The sequence below is a fragment of the Camarhynchus parvulus genome, chromosome 13, assembly GCF_901933205.1.
Source record: "Camarhynchus parvulus chromosome 13, STF_HiC, whole genome shotgun sequence".
NCBI classification, from domain to species: Eukaryota; Metazoa; Chordata; class Aves; order Passeriformes; family Thraupidae; genus Camarhynchus; species Camarhynchus parvulus.
This window is the reverse complement of record NC_044583.1, coordinates 10,408,782-10,426,823: the sequence shown is the minus strand read 5'-3', so window position 1 is coordinate 10,426,823 and position 18,042 is coordinate 10,408,782. Positions and strand designations below refer to the sequence as shown.

General features: G+C 40.5%; 1 protein-coding gene across 10 annotated transcripts in view; it reads left to right on the top strand.

Moving 5' to 3' along the window:
• FAM13B (family with sequence similarity 13 member B) overlaps window positions 1-14,526 on the top strand; it is a 44,476-nt gene extending 29,950 nt beyond the window's left edge. For 7 of the 10 annotated variants that reach the window (XM_030957151.1, XM_030957146.1, XM_030957148.1 and 4 more), the window contains 12 exons: window positions 123-270; window positions 2,740-2,805; window positions 3,857-4,067; window positions 5,579-5,708; window positions 6,162-6,243; window positions 6,509-6,738; window positions 7,068-7,151; window positions 7,948-8,043; window positions 10,245-10,328; window positions 10,422-10,594; window positions 11,014-11,115; window positions 12,181-14,526. In XM_030957151.1, coding sequence (XP_030813011.1) covers window positions 123-270; window positions 2,740-2,805; window positions 3,857-4,067; window positions 5,579-5,708; window positions 6,162-6,243; window positions 6,509-6,738; window positions 7,068-7,151; window positions 7,948-8,043; window positions 10,245-10,328; window positions 10,422-10,594; window positions 11,014-11,115; window positions 12,181-12,304 — 1,530 coding nt within the window. In that variant the 3' untranslated portion in view covers window positions 12,305-14,526. Of the gene's footprint in view, window positions 1-122; window positions 271-2,739; window positions 2,806-3,856; window positions 4,068-5,578; window positions 5,709-6,161; window positions 6,244-6,508; window positions 6,739-7,067; window positions 7,905-7,947; window positions 8,044-10,244; window positions 10,329-10,421; window positions 10,595-11,013; window positions 11,116-12,180 lie in introns of those variants that run through there. The other 3 variants (XM_030957153.1, XM_030957154.1, XM_030957155.1) reach the window with 3 other exon arrangements.
• Window positions 14,527-18,042: the final 3,516 nt, after the last annotated feature.

Below are 18,042 nucleotides of genomic sequence, written 5' to 3'. Positions count from 1 at the left end.
TAATTCCTTGCGTTTGGAGAGATTTCTTTTTTCCTTAAAATTTCTAGAAGTGCTGGAACTGATTAAGTACCTGATTTCCAGCTGCTAGGTAATAATAAAATCGTTCTATTCTTTAAATACAGGATTCAAGTAGCAAGACTTGTGATCTTAATGCAAACCCTGATTCAGAGGTGCTGGGGGATGGCAGCGTTCATGTTCCCGAGGAAGCTCTGGCTGTCCAAGTACCACATCTGGATCTGAAGAATGTGTCTGAGGGTGACAAATGGGAAGGTAATTCTCACTCTTTAGCTCACACTATAGTTAGGGAGGAGTGATAAATAAAACTATTTACAAAGTAAAAGCAGGAGACAATAGCATGTTCCTGTACACATGGTAAGATCGACCAAGTCATGACATAGGTCTCATCTTGTTTCAGAACCATCTGCAACTTAATTAAGGACCTTAAAAAATATAAGGAAGACCAAAGAAAGAAAGCAAAAAAGTCCAAGTTTCATTCTAGGTGGCATGTTTTGTTTTGTTTTTGTTTTTTATTGTTTTAGAAGTTCCATGACCCTGAGTCTCTCATCCAAGTCACTTTGTCAAATTATATAATTTAGTTTAAATTATCATTGTGTCTTGTTTGTCTTTGTTTTATTAAGTGTAAACTATTGAATTGGCTGAATTTGACTTAAAATGGCTAACCTGCCAAACACAGCAGTTCATATTTCAATTTTTCAGTAAAATCTGTCGGTTGTTTTGGTTTCCATGTCATTGGACAACTTGAAGCAGCTCTTAATTTTCAGATAAAGGCTGAAGTTGCAGATGGATGTTTTTCTGTGCCCCTTCTCCTTCCACGATTTGCATTTTAGTAGAAGAAAAATGCTTGTAACAGTTTTCTCTCAGGATTCCCTATGTTTTTGACCTTATTCTTCACTGCCTTCCAGGTTCAGCAATTCCCTGAGCCTGTGACTTGACTGAATTTTATTGCTCAAATGTCTGGTTAAACTCTTAAAACTTTTGTTTTACTTATAACAACCATAAGTTCTTTGTAACCAGAGCAGAACACTCTTGTCAATACCTTCTTTTCAAAATACTTCTCTTTTTATGTCTTCCTTATATCGTGTTTCCTCTGCCTGGTGTTGGAGTCATCACACCTTAAAAAATGCAAGTGATCTAAGCTGCTAAACCACAGTGAGCTGTCACTGACAGTGCAATGGCCACAGGCCACTCAGTTCTGGTTTGGAAAACCTGCAGTACAACTTGATAGATGTAGTGCAGGTTAACTGTGCAGGGACAGGGTTTTGACTTTCAGCAGGCTCTTCAGTGACAGCTGTTCCTTGAGATGCCTTTAAGTGTCACAGTGAAACCTTAGCAAGACACTGGTAGCAAGGAATCACTGCACTTAACTTGTGGTTGCAGTGTTGGAAGTATTAAAATGAGGGAAGTAAAGCTGGAATGTGTATTCTGTAACGGTGCATCTTGGAGCTGTCAGCACATAGAACTTTGTCCTGAAGCTCAAATGGTGAGAACTGATTGTTGGTTTGTCACTGCTGTTGACTGTCTTGCAAATTAATTGACTTCATCAGCCCACACTTCTCTTTTAACCCTTTTGCAAATAATGAGGTTTGCAACTTGTGATTGGCTTCATCTGTTTTGTACAGTATTTGCTGGTTGGTGCTCTTGAGCCCTAGCAAACTGCACATTTAGGGTATGTCATGGCACAGAGAAGTCAAATTGCAGGTGTCCAAAGACACTGAGTCCAGGTTTCCATTCTTGTTGCCCAAGTTAAGAACAAAAGCTAAAACATAAAAATCCTGTTTATGTTTTCAGTGTTTTATTTAGTTTAATTGCTTACTTGCACATTACATTTTGTTGCATCCTCTATTTGTGTTAAGATGACTTAATATGTATTCTCAGAAGGTTTGTGGCATCCATTTTCATGATTTCCTTAAATCTGCTCATGAAGTTGCTTTTGGTTTTACTTCCCCCAAATAGCTTTATGACCTTTGTTTTGAAAATAAAGCAGCATATCTGTTTATAAATTTATATTATAACTTCTTGGTAATAAATCATGTTCTTTGCAAGAGGTCTTAATTTCACTGTGAAGTATTTGAACATTGACTGTACTTCAGTCCTGTTTAGGATGGTTATTAGGAACTCAGCCTTCCAAGGCACTGCAAGTCCTTGTGGCATTCCATTGAAGTAGAGTGACTTTGTTAAGAAATCTGTACTAGTCCAAATTCAGTTCCAAGGTTTGGGTTATTAAAGCCAATCTAATAGAAAACTCAAAGGCCTGTATGCAACAGAGTTCTTGAAAATCAACACCAAATGCTTGCTGGCCCAAGGTGAAAATGCAGAATGATTGATTTATATTTCTGAGTACTTCTTCTGCATTTGCCCTGCTTTTTGGAAATCACCACCATCTCTATTATTTACAAGCTCTGATCAAAAACATTAGAGCTTGCCTTTGTTCATGTGAGGATGCACAAGTCTCTTATAAAACTGCAATAAGTCTTTACTATTCCTCTACCAGTTCTTTGTAAACCTTTCCAGTAAAAAGTTCAAATTGGCTGAGGACTGAGCATCCTTACCTACCATGGGAATTGCTTGGAAGCTGAGAGTGCTCAGGGCCTGGTCCAAAAAGATGGGATGTTTTTTCCCTGGTACTGTATCTTCCTGCTTTACATGTTATGTATAGTTTGTTCTGACTGTGCTGTATGTTCACTTTAGTATTTTTGCCATTCTTTTTCATTTTATTAGCGCCATGCCCTATCACTTTCCCCCTCATTGATTTCAAAACAATGCATCTGCAGAGAGAAGGGGAGGGTAAGTATGGTTCGCCATACGTTCAGTTATCTGCCTTTTGATAGTTGATGGTTTGCTTTCTAACTAACCCTTCACCTGCTGTCCCTTATATCTTGGGAATATTCTGATCTGCAGCTTTTTTGTTGATTCAAAAAGGTCCCCTTCTTGTATCTTGTACTGTGCAAACAGGCAAGATCACAGCTGAAAAACAACAAAAAAATTCCCAATCATACTTAGTAAATGTGCAGTGGAAAGCAGGTACAAGGGTTAATTTTTTTTTGAAGATTACTTTGTGGGTTTTATTGTTGTTCTGCACACTTTGAACCCAGTTTTCAAATTTCTGATTTGAACTAGGAAAAAGAACAGGCAACTCTGAAAGGAAAAGGGGGGTGGGATTTTAAATTGAAGTAATTGAAAGGCTGTGTCAGCTTTTTTTTTTTAGACAGCAAGAAAACCATGTCAATTATAAGAAATGTTAGCAAGGAGCTTTTCATAGGGATTTGAAAGAATTGATTGTTTTGGAATCTCCCTCCTAAAAAAATCACCTTCCACAAATTAAGAAATCTCTTTTTCTTAGTGTTGTAAAGGTAGATTTTATCATAAAACCCAAAAACACTCCTTGAAAAAGACTTAAGCAAATGGGCATTGTCCCTAAACCACCTTCAAAACCAAGAGGACCGACTTTCAAAGTACGTGCATACAGTATGAAAATTAATTTCCACAGCAAATTCCTGGAATGGACAATAAACATATTCTTCTTATTTTATATTTCTGATACATAAATAAGACTCTCTTACACTGTTGAACTGCTCAGAAATGCATACTCCCAAGATACACTTTGAAAAAGGGATCCTAGTGTGCATACTTCATTTCAGTACCTTTTTCTTTCAGTTATATGACAGAATTTGTAGCTTTCTGATGCATTTCACTGTTTTTATTCACTTTGTGTATGACACCACATCCTCTAGAGCATACAAGACTAAGCATTGGGTTCGCATTTTTGTTTCGACTCTTGTTAATAGTTCTGGTAACAGAAAAGTACCATTTTGTGTCTTTTTTTTTTATCTTCTAGATCCATTTCCTGCTTTCAAGTCTTGGCAGGAGGACAGCGAATCTGGAGAAGCTCAGCTTTCCCCACAGGCTGGGAGGATGACTAACCATCCATTGGAAGAGGACTGTCATCCCATTTTGTCACATCGGAGTTTGGATTTTGGGCAAAGCCAACGTTTCTTACATGATCCAGAAACGTTGGACTCTTCATCCAAAGCACTTTCTTTTGTTAGGTGTGTATTTTAATGCAGTCTGACGGGCAGGATGTGTTAAGCCAGGATGAAAACACAGCTGTTAGAGATTGCCAGGGGTTTTCATGATTTGAATGAACTGAAGACCAAGGTCAAACGTAGCATTGTGTGGCCATTTGGCTGCTCTGCCTGCCCAGGAACTGCTGCAGTGAGTTAGAGCAGAGGTTCAGCTGGGGTGGGATCGTGGCTCTCCAAGTGGCCTTTGACAGATGCTGAGGGAAAGAGGATAAAAATAGGACAAGATTGCAGAGCATTCCCTGGCATTTGGTCACCGCTTCGGACAAATGGCACTTCCTGGGCTGAAAGTAGTATTTATATCCTTTGTTTACCAGGCTTTGCTAGACTCTGGTCTGATTTTATGTAAGCTCTGGCCTTTTTTTCTTGTATTTTTTGAACTGGTTTATTAGAGTTGTATTTTTTTAACCTATTAGAGTTGTCACTAAACAAGCTGCAGGTTAATTTGTATGAACTGGGCAGTGTGACTCTCCAAAACTGTAAATAACTTGTGACCTGTACTGTCTGCTCCTGTTACTGAGAAAGGGAAGTTGAGAAGAATTTTCATGCTTGTTAAGGAAGAAATAGTCTCATAAAAAATGTGAAAGCTTGAGACAGGAGATTGGAACAAGTTTAGAGTTTCTGGTTGTCTGTCTGGCAGATTTACTGATCCAAAATGATCCTTGTGCAAGTTTTCTCCAATTAGCCACAGAAGATATTTAACAAGTAGTGTTAAAATGATGTAGAAGACTGACCTGCAGAAAAGTGGTGATGATAATAGCTGTTCTCCTCATTCTGAAACTAATAAGGATCTGCTCTAGTAGATTATTAGATTAGTATTGCTAATATCTTGAACGACATAGATTTCACTGGCTGTGTTGAGGGATGTTTCAGGCACTTGGTGTAATAAGTGTTCTGGAAAATTCTCATGTCAGTCTTGAAACAAAAAACACTTTGCAAGAGCAGCAAATGTCAAGGAGCTGTGTGAAAGATGATATAAAACCACATACTTTCTAAGTCTGTTAATAAAATCTAAGAAATTTATTAGTAAGACTAACAAATTATGTGGATACATTTGGGCTTAATTATCTATTAATTTGCCTGAGACAGTTGAGTGAAGCTGTTTAATTACCAAGGATTGTTCAGTGGTATTTTCTAGCCTGGGCTTTATTCTGTGCCCAGTCCTTGAAGAACAGCTGAGTATATAGTAACTTAGGTAAATAGCCCAGGCACCAGAAAGTTGGCAATTAATGGTACATTACACTTGAATTTCAAATATAGTTTTTCTTTTGTGGGTATTACTCATGTTAGGGAGACCAAAATAACATCATATCTTGAAGGCAGCAGCTCAAAGCAGTTTGAGTAAATAGCTCTGAAAACTTGAAATTAATGGATTATGAACTGGAGAAAAATGAAATTATTAATATCTGACTTGAATATTCATCTTTTTTGCACTCATTTAATTATCTAAATGACATTTTTAAAATGTTTTTTAACAGAACACGAAGAGCATCCTTTAGCTCAAAAGATGACAAAAGGGAAGATAAGACACCTTATCAGCTTGTCAAGAAATTACAGAAAAAAATCAAGCAATTTGAGGAACAGTTTGAAAAAGAGAAAAACAGTAAGGTAGGTTAACACTTCTGTCTTTACTCAGGATAAAGGACTGCATGAGAGGGCTGAGTGACTCTTGTAGTTCATTATTGAATAACTGTTCACAAATGAGAACTTTGTTACACACTGCAGAAGGGAGCTGAGCAACAGCAATATCAGAAAATGTGTCAGAATGCCAGAGCCAAAGGAGGACAGAGTGACAGTTCTGCTGAGAGACTGAGGCCATTTCAGATGTGTGGAAAAGCAGAAGTGTCTTACCACTCTCTGGTTCAGCTGCTGAAGTTGTTTCAGTTTTATTTTCAGAAGTGTTGTCCTTATGTTGGCACAGAGATCTGAACTAATACTGAGTGGCATTCCCATGACTGTTCACATTCACCATCACAAATATTACCAAATCTTGAAAGAAGTATTTATAAACAAGATTTAGTGTGTTTGTTTTAATATGTAGTTTATGTGTATTTTTTTCAGCCCTCCTATAGTGATATTGCAGCCAATCCAAAAGTTTTAAAATGGATGACTGAACTTACCAAATTGAGAAAGCAAATAAAAGGTAAGAGATTGCTACAGTTTCTTCTCTTGCAAAACAAATTATCTCCATGACTGAAATGGCTAAGTCATTCAGTAAACTTCCACAGCACACAAAAATGTTTTATTTCTACATTCTGCATTATTCAAAAATCAAATTATTCTTATGGCTTTAGTTCTTTTAGGAGAGAAGCTTTCCATATGCAGATTGCTATGTTCTTGTACTTGCAGTTAAATAAAGTGTGTTATTTCTTTTAAACCTTTGGATTGAGCAATTTTTCCCATTTCAGATGCAAAGCAGAGGAGCTCAGAGGGAGAATTCATACCTCAAACACGTCCACGAAGTAACACTCTTCCAAAAAGCTTTGGTTCCTCTCTTGACCAAGAAGACGAGGAAAATGAAGATGAGATGCAGGTTGTGCAGAAAGAGAAGAAGCCCACCAAGGAGGCTACACTGGAACTCATTTTGAAAAGATTAAAGGAAAAACGAGTTGAGAGATGTTTACCAGAAGATATAAAGGTAAGCATAAGGTCATGGATAGGCTCTTTCTGAGAGAATAAGGGGGAAATAGAGCGCTTGAGATACCACTTTATCAACATGATGATGCCTCTGGCTAGCAGCCCTTTGCCAGGCCATCATATTTCAGACTCAGTGGGGAAATTATCAACATGAACCATACTCTCCTTGCTCTGTATTAAAATATTTACAAGTTTGTGCTGACAATATTGAACAGCTTTAAATGGAGGAAGGTGGGTTGTATGATAATAACTAAGCTAAGTTTGGCTTAGGCATCTGGATAGCGAATAAAAGTGACTTGCGTTTGATTAAATGCTAATTATTCTTGATAGAAAATGACAAAGGACCATTTGGTAGAAGAGAAAACATCTCTCCAGAAGAGCCTCCTGTATTATGAAAGCCAACATGGACGGCCGGTAATGCTTGGCTTTATTTCAAACTCTGCCATTGTGTGCATAGACAGCAGTAACTCTTGAGTAATAGTAAGACCAGAACTTAATGCTGGTGTGGGGGTTCTTCTTTTTCCTTCTCCAAAACATAAAGGTATCTATTGGCCTCCATGTTGCCATCTGAGGAACTTGCTGCATTGACTTCTAAAAAAAGAAAAAAAGTATGTATTAATAGGCCTCCTTTTCAGAAATCAGCAGGTTATTGGAGTGTGCAAAGTGATGGGTGTCATTTGGTGCCTTGTATGTCTGTGAGGCAAAGAGATGTCTGAAAAATAAACAAGATTATTGAATTTCCTCAGAAGAGACCAGAAATGTTATTCTGGATTTCACAGAAACAGAAATGAAAGGACAGTTCCCACCCCCCTTCTCTACAGTTTCATCTTTTTCTTTTTTCCCTTTCATTTCTGTAGAACCATCATCATTGCCAGGCACACATCTTTTCCCTCAGTTCTTGGTCCCCTTTTTGCCTCTTTTCCATGGATATTTAAATACAGGGTTTGCCTGTGCTGTGGCTCCCCTAATTTTTAGGGACCGTTTAAATCTTTTCCCTGAAAAATACACAATATTAAAGTAGAGAGAACACAAAAGCACCCAGTTATTCCCTTTTATCTGCACAAACCCCTTTTCATACACACAGTGTAAGGTAGTTTTATATTCCTAGCTGGAATGTTGGTGGCCTGGCAGGAGAAGCACACGGCTTTGTGTTTGCTTGTCTGTGATGGAGTGACCGGTATAATTAATTCTCTGGTTTCTCTGCCTCTAGGTTACTAGAGAAGAAAGACATATTGTGAAGCCACTTTATGACAGATACAGACTTGTAAAACAAATGTTAACTAGAGCAAGCATTACTCCTATTCTTGTGAGTAAAACAAATGCTATTTCTGTTTATTTTCCCACTTTTGAACTGCAAGGCTGCCTTTAGAAAAGCTAGCGACACTGTTCTGTGAAACATCTTTCTTGTGGAAGATACAAGATATTGTTGTCATTTTACTTGAGGCATTTGATTGATTTACTGCTGAGAACAGAGCAGTTCCAAGCTGTCTGTGACCTTGATGGCTCTTGGGAATTAAATGGTTCTCTGTGGAAGTAAGTGAGCTCTGCTAACTTGCTGTGGCTGAGATGTTCCCAAGTGCCTGTGCTGGGTATGGATCCCCAGGACATACTGTACTTTCAGTCCTCCCCAGAATAGTAACACCAGTTGCAGTGCAGGTTGCTGTCAGCAGAGGCTTGAGTGACAGGATTGCCATCAGAACCATTTCATTTCTCATGCTTCCCCAGAGAGAGACATGTTACCAGCACCTGCAGCATCTGTACAACATCCCTGCTTTTTCATTGTGTCTTCACTTCATTTCCTTCTGAATTTTCTGTCCTCTCTCTGTGGTCTTCTAAGAGATGAGGAAGAAAAGTTTTCATACTGTGCAAGGAAATTGATGTAACCTTGTTTATAGTACCTGTAAAGCAGCTGGGGAATGACAGCCAGCTGGTTTTGTTCTGTATGAGCTGTAATCTAAGCCTTGCATACTGACCCAGACTTGCAAAATACCTGTTTGGATGTTGGCTGCTGACCCTTTTGGAAGGAAGGGACTGCATAGCTGACATGAGATAATCTCTTTGCATACAGACAGTTCTTCCCAGACACAGGTAGCTGGGCTTACTCAGCAGGAAGTTAATCTGCTGTTTACATTGTCATGGACAGTTCTGAGTCCTCCCCTCTAAGCTGGAGTACATTGAGATAAAGGGACCAGGTCAAGATTCTGCCTTTCTTGCACATAAATTGTTTTTGGTGGCTTCTTTTAAAGAAAAACATTATTTGCATCACAGTCATGTTTAGGGGCTTTTCTATCAGAATCCCTTTCTGAACTCCATAAGCACTGGTTGCTCTTGGGCACCAATGTGTTTCTCTGTGACTGGTGAGTCACAGCTTTTTGGCAGTGCCCTTGATTGAGCTCTATCCCATCTCTCCCCTCAGAAATCTGACTTCAGCTGAGATGGATTTTTAACATTCTGGGTAGCCTTATGACTGTACCATAGTCATTCTGGTTTTTTGGCTGTGAAATAAAGGGATGGGTTATAGCCCACCAGAAGGATTTTAAATTCAGGAGAGACGTCAGTAACATGATTCCTAACCTGTGCTGTAGGCAGCACCTGTAAAATCTTTTTCACAGGTCTTTCCTTTTGAAGCCTGCAAGAGATACAAGAAGCTCTCTCTTATTGCCAAGGATTGTTCAGTGGTAACTTCTAAGTAATCCATATTCAGTGCCAGATAGTTCAATAATGGATTTTTAGATTTATATGACAATTAATTCCATGAGATCTCTTACTGTATCCTGGTGCACCAATGACATGCACTGAAGCCTGTATGGAATTGTCCAGAGAAGCAGGAGACTATTTACCTTTCATGAACTAAAGTTTTTGACTGGTCATTGTCTGTGTGGCTTTTGTGTTTCGCATTTTCCTGTCCAGAGACCATTTGTGGGAGCTGCTTCTGCTGTCTGGGGGTAAGGGATGAGCAGGGCATTATGGCAGGTGTACAGCAGGCACCTGGACAGGGACACCTGCTTTAGGCTGGAGTTTAAAGGATTTTGGCTCTGAGGTGGCAACACATAGCACTGATTTCACACTTCCACCTGCAGGGCTTCAGAGTGATCTGGAAAAGGAACCAGGCAGGATTATTCCCAATGGGTCCCTGGCAGGAGATAACCAGCGCTGGCCTCTGTAACTGTGCATTGGTTTGGGAGGAATAAATACAAAATTCAGAGCTATCATTGCACTTTATGAATCTTCTACAAAACATGGAGAGAGCAAATGCTTTTTATTTTAAGTCTGAAAATGAATATTTTAAAATATATTATAAGCTACAACAATTATTTCTGTGTCAAGGATACCTTGGGTACCTGAGCTTTTTGGGTTGTATGGTTATTTTATTTGTGCTCTGTAAGTATGTTCGCTGTCTTTTATTCATCTCGGAGAGGAAACATTGGGTGACTTCAGTGTAATTCTGACTTCACACAGCACTTGTTGTCTTACTGTACATTTTGAAACAAATTTCCATTTTTTCAGGGATCGCCATCAACCAAGAGGCGGGGGCAGATGTTACAGCCCATTATTGAAGGTGAAACTGCCCATTTTTTTGAAGAAATTAAGGTAGGTGCAATGCCTTTAAAAAGTAGTCCCAGCACTTGTAATAGGGAACTGAAATACATCGTATTTATTTTGAATTTCTGTTTTCACTTTCAGGAGGAAGAGGAGGAAAGTGATGGTTTGTCTACAGACCTGAATGAAATCTTAAAAACTGCTGCCCAAACACAGCCCGTTCTAAGCCCAGTTGAAAACTCTGAGTCTGATATTGAAGAAGGTCAAGAGAAACTCACCCGGGACCTGAGGCTCTCCAGCACCCGAGCTGCTTCTATGTATGGACAATTAAGTGGATAATTTAATTATGGTAGTTGTAATTATTGTAGTTAGAGTCATGATAACTGAATCTCTGATGATGGGTGAGAGGGAGTGACATGTTCAGCACTTCTCAGGAAATGTTTGGATTGAATGAGTGTTCTTTGCTCTGACATGTCTGACTAAGATCTTTTTGTACTCAGTGAATTATTTAGTATCTTCTAAACCTTCTTCAGCCTTACTTGAGCTGTGTAGACAGCAGAAAATTTATACCCTTTTATTAACTGCTAGTTTGTTCTCAATATTTCACTTTCAAACTGACAATATGTTCCTTATGAGCCAGACAAATAAATTATTAGTGCAGCTAGCTCAGTTGTTTCTGAGGAATTGAAATTCTATTGTAAGGCCAATGTATTTTTCTTTCACTTGAAATTTTTAGGCCTGAATTATTGGAGCAACTGTGGAAAGCCAGAGCTGAGAAGAAGAAGCTACGTAAGACATTACGAGAATTTGAAGAGGAGTTTTATCAGCAGAATGGAAGGTTTGTTTAGCACAAAAACCAGGTGTTGGGCTGCAGCCTCATTATGTAGCCAAGTGTATTTTGTAACTTTGAATGTTTTCAGCTGGAATCTGATCTGTTTTGATCTGCTGTGAATAATCTCCTGAGGGAGATAACTTTGTGTATTTTTAACAGTTCCATTTAAAAAAATAGCATTTAAAAATACCTACTGGAAAGTATGATTTTTTTTTTTAATTTCAAAAACCCCATATTATCCCTGTTCTTTAACATAGGGCAGGGAAATTTGCCCATTTGCCCCTTGTTCCAGTAGGTCAGTTCTGGCAGTGGATATTTGCTTTACCAGTAAAGGCTTTTATAATTTTTATTCTCCATATAGTTTAGTTCTTTTAGGTTTCTTATTTGAATTTGTTTTGTCATGAATTGGATTGCATTGCTGCCCATTGAATTTTTGAGATGTCTCATGTCATGAACAAAACTAAGAGGTCACTTCCTTGACTGGCAAATCCTCTAACTTGACTTTGCCTTCTCCTGTATTTCTCCTGAACTACAAACTCCTGGACCACTGGTCTCACAAATTCCAGTAACTGGCTTCATCATGCACTTACTGAATTTGGAACAAAACTCCTTTTGACTTCAATGGCAAATAATGAGGTTAATCATATTAATAGATTATTTATTATAGTCCAGTAAGAATAATGCTCTGCTGCCAATTTGTGGGTCAATCTACTTATAGTAAAAAATGTAGATTGGCTTAAATGTGTCTTTTTCTGTAGTGTATACACAGGATCTGTGTGTATATCACTTCATATCCTGTTAGTAAAATTCCCAGCAGAGCTTAGGGCAATGATTTTTACCCAATGCTGCAGCAGTTGTGCTGAATAAATTCTGCTGGATTTTCAATTCATTTTTTTGTGGTGTTGGCAGTTTTAACAACAATAAACTAAAATATGTAATGCCTGTTATTAGTGAACAGGCTGCCAATAATATTTTCACCTGCCCTAAAATAACTTCCTGTAGCTGCTTCTGTGTTTGGCTTGCTGCAGGATAGAGGATTTAGTTGAAATTTTGATGTTTTTCTTTTTACAGGAATGTACAGAAAGAAGATCGGGTCCCAATGCTGGATGAGTACAGGGAGTACAAGAAAATCAAAGCCAAACTGAGGCTGTTAGAAGTCCTTATCAGCAAACAAGATTCTTCAAAATCAATTTAAATTATATTCCTCCAACCTGTTGAGTAACATGCTGTTTCCATATACTACCCCTGTACTTATTGGGTGCTTGTGTTCATGTGTCATGCGCTGTTGAAAGAATCCAGTTTGTGCACTTTACTGTGGTGCCACTAGGACATGTTTGAAGGGTAAGTAGGTCCTGTCTAGAGAGCAAATAAGGTTTCTGAGTTTGAGACTGCTCTATCCAACTTTAGCAAACACAGTTTCCATCGAAGTTTTGTATTCCAGATGCATCCATCCTGTTCCAAAACAACCATAGCCTTTTTTTATCTTTAGCATTCAAGAACTTTGAGACTTTTGTTATTACTAACCTTTTACATTGTTGAAGAAATTATTAATATTGTAATGCTACACCGAACTATTCCTCTTGCCTAAAAAATCAGCAAATTAAGGGTACAGCTCTTAATTCTTGGAACACTTAAACAGACTGTAATTCCTTTCAAAGGACTGCTGTGGAACAACTTTGATTTTTTGGTATTCTAAATTGCACCTGTACACAGTAATAATTAACGTCTATGGATTTTGCTCCTTAGCGGTCACGTTTCCTCCTTGATAAAGATGACAGTGGACAAATCAGAAAGTGACCTTTTCTTAGTGGCTTTTAAACCTTGGAAAACTGAAAAGTTCAATCACATGCTGCCTACAGGACTCATGTCATTGTTGTTCATTTGATCCCTTTTTGGGTTGTTGTTTATCAGCCAGTGGTGACGTAGTGTTTGGGCTGAATTGGATACGGCATCTCCGCTTTCGGAAGATTTGAGGAGCACAGTGAACACTGTGGTGGTTGGGAAATCTGGTGGTGCTCAGACTTGTGTGGCTCCACAGAAAGGAGCTGGCTTAGGACAGTTAAAATCCCACGGTACCTGAAATGAGTATGGTGTCAAGGGCTAAAATCAGTGTAGTTAACGTGCACCACAGGGAGAACCGGCGGTTTGGAGTGGGAAGATTACTGCTGTTTATCACGGTTTTGTTTTACAGTTGGAGAATAAAAATACATTATCTAATCCTTACGATGTAAGCAAAACAGTTTATGGGCCTTGCATGATTTAGCTTCAGAGTTGAATCTAAATAATGTTTTGAGTATCACATCTGCTGTGCTGAATGATGATTTAGGGACTAGCTTTGCTCTGCAGCAGCCATCCGCAGCTGTTTCTGATCTGGCAAAATCAAAATGTTAATTTCAGCTGGTGCTTTCTTAGTTGTTTTTTTTATTTTTTATTTCAGTGTATCAGTTTGATTGTGGCCATGTTTTGCATGCACCTACTCTCACTGCATGTTTTTATGACTGGCTAATGTCAACATAGCAATGATTCACTCTGCTTTATGAAAGACCAAAAATGAACTTTCTCACAATGTAAGAAATGGCTCGCACGTAACCTCAGAGACTTGCTGTTCTGTCATGAAGCATATGAAATAGGTTGCAAGTAGGATTTTTAGTGCTCAGATTTCATTTGTGTACTGTAGAATACCTCTTGGTTTGTTTTACTCTGCTTGTAGGCGTGTATTTTTGGAATTCAGAAAAAAAAAAAAGCACTAAAACTATTGAGCACTGGTGGTATGCCTTTTTTTCTTTTCTTTTTTTTTTAACTGCAAAGTGATCTGGGACCTTAGAGAATTATGAGGTTAAAAGTAGTCTTTGAGACCATTTACCAATTTTATTCAGTTCCATTGTGCAATGTACACTTCAGTTCCTTTTCTATCAGTCTGCAGACACGGGTGTATCCAAACATTGAAACTAATGTGTACTGTATAGTGTTGTACATGAATGTTTGTGTTTTATATACCACATGCAAAATGTCAATATGCACTATTTAAATGTTTTAAATAATATATTCCTCCTTTATAATGCTTAAATCTATATGATTCCAATATTTTTATAAGTGAGTGAGTGATCAGACTGGTTCCAATTCAGAATTAACAGCTGCTTTGTGTTTGTTATGCAGTGTTTGGCTGTTTATTCAGTATAGTAGATAAGCATGGCAACAGTTATGCTGAGTGTGTTTTGTGCCATCCTTGTTGAGCAATAAATAAATGGTAGAACTAGGCATTTTGTGATATAACAGTTTTACTTTGGTAAAAGCAAAACCTATATATCTATATGGATATATAGATATGGAATATATATAACTAAACCAGATATAATTGCATTGCTATGTCTGGTGCTCATTGTATAGACTTTTATAATAAAAGTACCTTAACCTTTATTGTCTTGTATTTTTGTTTCTCATCGTGCTTTCTCCTCCACTGCCATCTCTTAAAAAGGAGTGCTGAATCCTTTGCTGCTCCTGTTTGTAGCTGCAGGGTGTTGTGAGGAGAGTCCGAATACCACGATGTGCCCTGGTGGTGGCTGGGGTGAAACTGCATCCCCTGGAGCCGTGCAGGGGAGGGGCCCCAGCGCTCCTGGACCGACAGCTGGGATCGTGGTGCCGGCTGGGCTTCAGCTCCTGCTGGGAGTGACAGGGAGCACGCTGGGACATGGCTCCTTCCTGCCCCAGCAGCAGCAGGGTGGGTGCAGGAGCCACCACTGGGACAGTTCATTTGCTGCCCTCAGCTGAGCACATGGGTTGTGTCTGTATCCATGAGGATCCCTCAGTACTGCAGCAGTTACTGCTGTTTGTGGCCAGGAAACACTGCTGTTGCATGTGGTGTTTGTGAGGGTCCCCAGGACGAGGTGAGAGATGAGAATGCACTCCAAGTTCTTAGAAGGCTGATTTATTATGATATTATATTATATTTTTAAAAATTATATACTAAAACTATACTAAAGAAAGAGAAAGGATACATCAGAAGGCTAGAAAAGAACAAATAATAAAAACCTGTGACTACTTAGAGAGTCACTCACAGCTGGCTTTGATTGGTCATTAAGTAAAAACAATTCACATGGAACCAATCAAAGATGCACCTGTTGGTAAACAACCTCCAGAGCACATTCCAAAGCAGCAAACACAGGAGAAGAGAATCAAATAATTATTATTTACATTTTTCTCTGAGACTTCTCAACTTCTCAGGAAAGAAATCCTGGCAAAGGGATTTTTCAGAAAAATATCATGGTGACACTTGCACTCTGCTGTACACACCAGAGGATGCTATTCCTCTCAATCAAACAGCCTTTCATAGTATGTTGGGAGCTCACAGAAAGAGGTCAAGGTCTTTCAAGCTGACTCTTGTGTTCTGTTCTGTGAAAATACCTCTCTACAGCCTAAGGCATGGCAGGGGCTGAAGAACTCCTGAAGGTGAAGACTGCACTGCAGGTAAGTGGGAACAGGAAACCAGCAAGTTGAAGGGAGCAAGTGAGGGAGAGGAGATGGAAGGCAGCCTTGGGCATGTTCTTTGGGTTGGGACAGAGTAACCTTCCCTCTGATCACATGGCCTTTCTCTGAAAATGAGGGAAAGAAATTCTTAGGACATTGGCCTGAAGAATGAACAAGGTTCCTACTGCTCTCTTCTACAATCCCCCATTTTTCCTTAAATCATTATTTATTCAATGAAGCTCGCTGTGATCAGGATGCTAATAAGGAAAAACAATTCCCTCAAAGATGGTTTAGTGGGAACTGCTGCAAATCGATGTGCATTGAACTAAGATATTAATGAGGAAAAAAACTGTGTTGAACACTATTAGTTAAAATTGAGGAGAAGCATGTTTCTGAGGGTGCAAAAAGCTCAGTTATATTAGGAAAATCTATTACTGGAGAACCAGTTCTGAGACAATGCAAGTCTAGAGTTTTCTGAGCTTTCCCTCTTCAAACAGATTTGCCTGAGCTGTGTGTCACTGCAGGGCACAGAGCTTGCAGGGAAAAGCCAGGCATGGTGTGGAGAGGGTGTCCTGTGCCCCAGGGGAGTGGGGTGAGGCTGAGGAGAGCTTGAAAGTTCTTTTGGGAAATTCTGGGAGAGGAAATGTGTGCAAAGGTTTTGAGGCTCTCTAGGAGAGGGCTGCCAGGAAGAGGAAATGTTGGAGGTGTCACAGGTGCCACACACCTGCTTTTCTGCTGTCAGGCTATTGAGTAATCTGGATAAACAAATCACCAGTGACCTCTGTGTTCTGGCACAAGTGTCCTGGGCTGCTGCCTGGCAGCAAGATCCCTTTGGAGGGGAAGGGAATAGGGGTTTAGTTTTTAAAACTGGTGCTTTTAGAAGAGAGTGGGTGGCTTGGCTTGGCCAGGAGGCCAAAGTACAAAATCAGTGACCCCTGCAGGGCTGCTGTGTGCCCTGTGTTCCCTGACTGTGCTGTTGGGCTGGAAATCCCCTCCTGGGAGCCTTGGAATGCCTCTGCTCCCCTCTCTGTGACCCTGCTCCTCCACACTGGGATTAGGCACAGGGAGAGCAGAGCCCATGGAGCAGCGTTAGCATTAACGAGGTTAATTAGCATTAGCCCCGGCAGCTGATGCATGAACGGAGCAGGGGTCGGGGGAATGTGAGCCAGCAGGTCCGGGATGCTCCAGGGCTCGGGATCTGCCCCTTGGTCACAGCTGAGTGTCAGAGCTGCCCAGAACAAGGCACAGGTAGCCGGCTGCTACCTGAGGAAAAGTGGCTGCATATGCCTGAGGTGCCCAGCCTTTCCTCGTGTCTTTATGGAGGCATCATGCCTCAGTAAATTGGATTTCACACATAGCAAAGGTAAGAGCTCACCTGATTATCCAGAAGAGGTTCACATTAGCATTACATCTTGAGAAATACATATACAGGATATCGGCTTTGAAATACAGCTACTTGTAGGATTTGTGTAGGATTCAGGCGCTTTGGGGCTGGGCTGTGTGTCCCGCAGGAACGGAGCTGTGCAGCAGCAGAACTGGGCAGGGCCTGGGGCTGCGGCGGGTGCTGCATCCCCGGGCTGGCCCCGGCTTTCCCCGCGGCACTGTCCGCATGGAGCCTGGACACGTTCTCCTTCTCCTGCAGCTGAGTGCAAGCGACAAACGAACAGCAGTGACTGCCTGGGGTGCACAGCCTCTGGCCTGCACGTAACCTGTCCCTGGGGCTGCGGGAATAAAGGGATTGAGGAATAAAAAGGATGTTCTTGGAATTCCGGCTGGTGCGAGGGTGGAGCGAAGCGCCCTCTGGTGCCTGTGAGCTCCTGAGTCGAGGAGAGAGATTTGGGGATTTCCCTGAAAGCTTAAATTGATCCCTTTTCTCTGACGGTAACAGATAGCAGGGTAGGAATTGTTGAGAGATTTGCATTAACTCCGGCAGCTGGTGCATGAACGGGGCAGGGGTCGGGGGGTTGTGAGCCAGCGGGTCCGGGATGCTCCAGGGCTCAGGATCTGCCCCTTGGTCACTCAGCTGAGCCTCAGAGCTGCCGGGGCTCGGGATCTGCCCCTTGGTCACTCAGCTGAGCCTCAGAGCTGCCCCTTGGTCCCTCAGCTGAGCCTCAGAGGTGCCCCAAACAAGGCACAGCAGTTGATGTCATTCAGGCATTTGTACCTCCAGCACGGCTGGGCAGTTCTCAGAGCAGCACCTGGAAGGTTCAGAGAAAGCACCCAGAAGGTTGTTTATGCATTTATTGATAGTCCTGCTCCTCTTGTCCAGAAATAGGAAAAGAAAGCGGGGTAGTTGGTTTTAATTAAACTGTGTGACCAGTCTGTTACCAGCTGAGCTCAGACATTTTGCTGTGCCCTCTTTCCTTAAGCTCTACTAAATCCTTCCCTCCCAGAGGGCAGCTGTTGTCAGCCAGTAAAAAAGCACTTAAGGTATCTTAACATCACTGACTTGGTGCAGTTCTTCTGCCT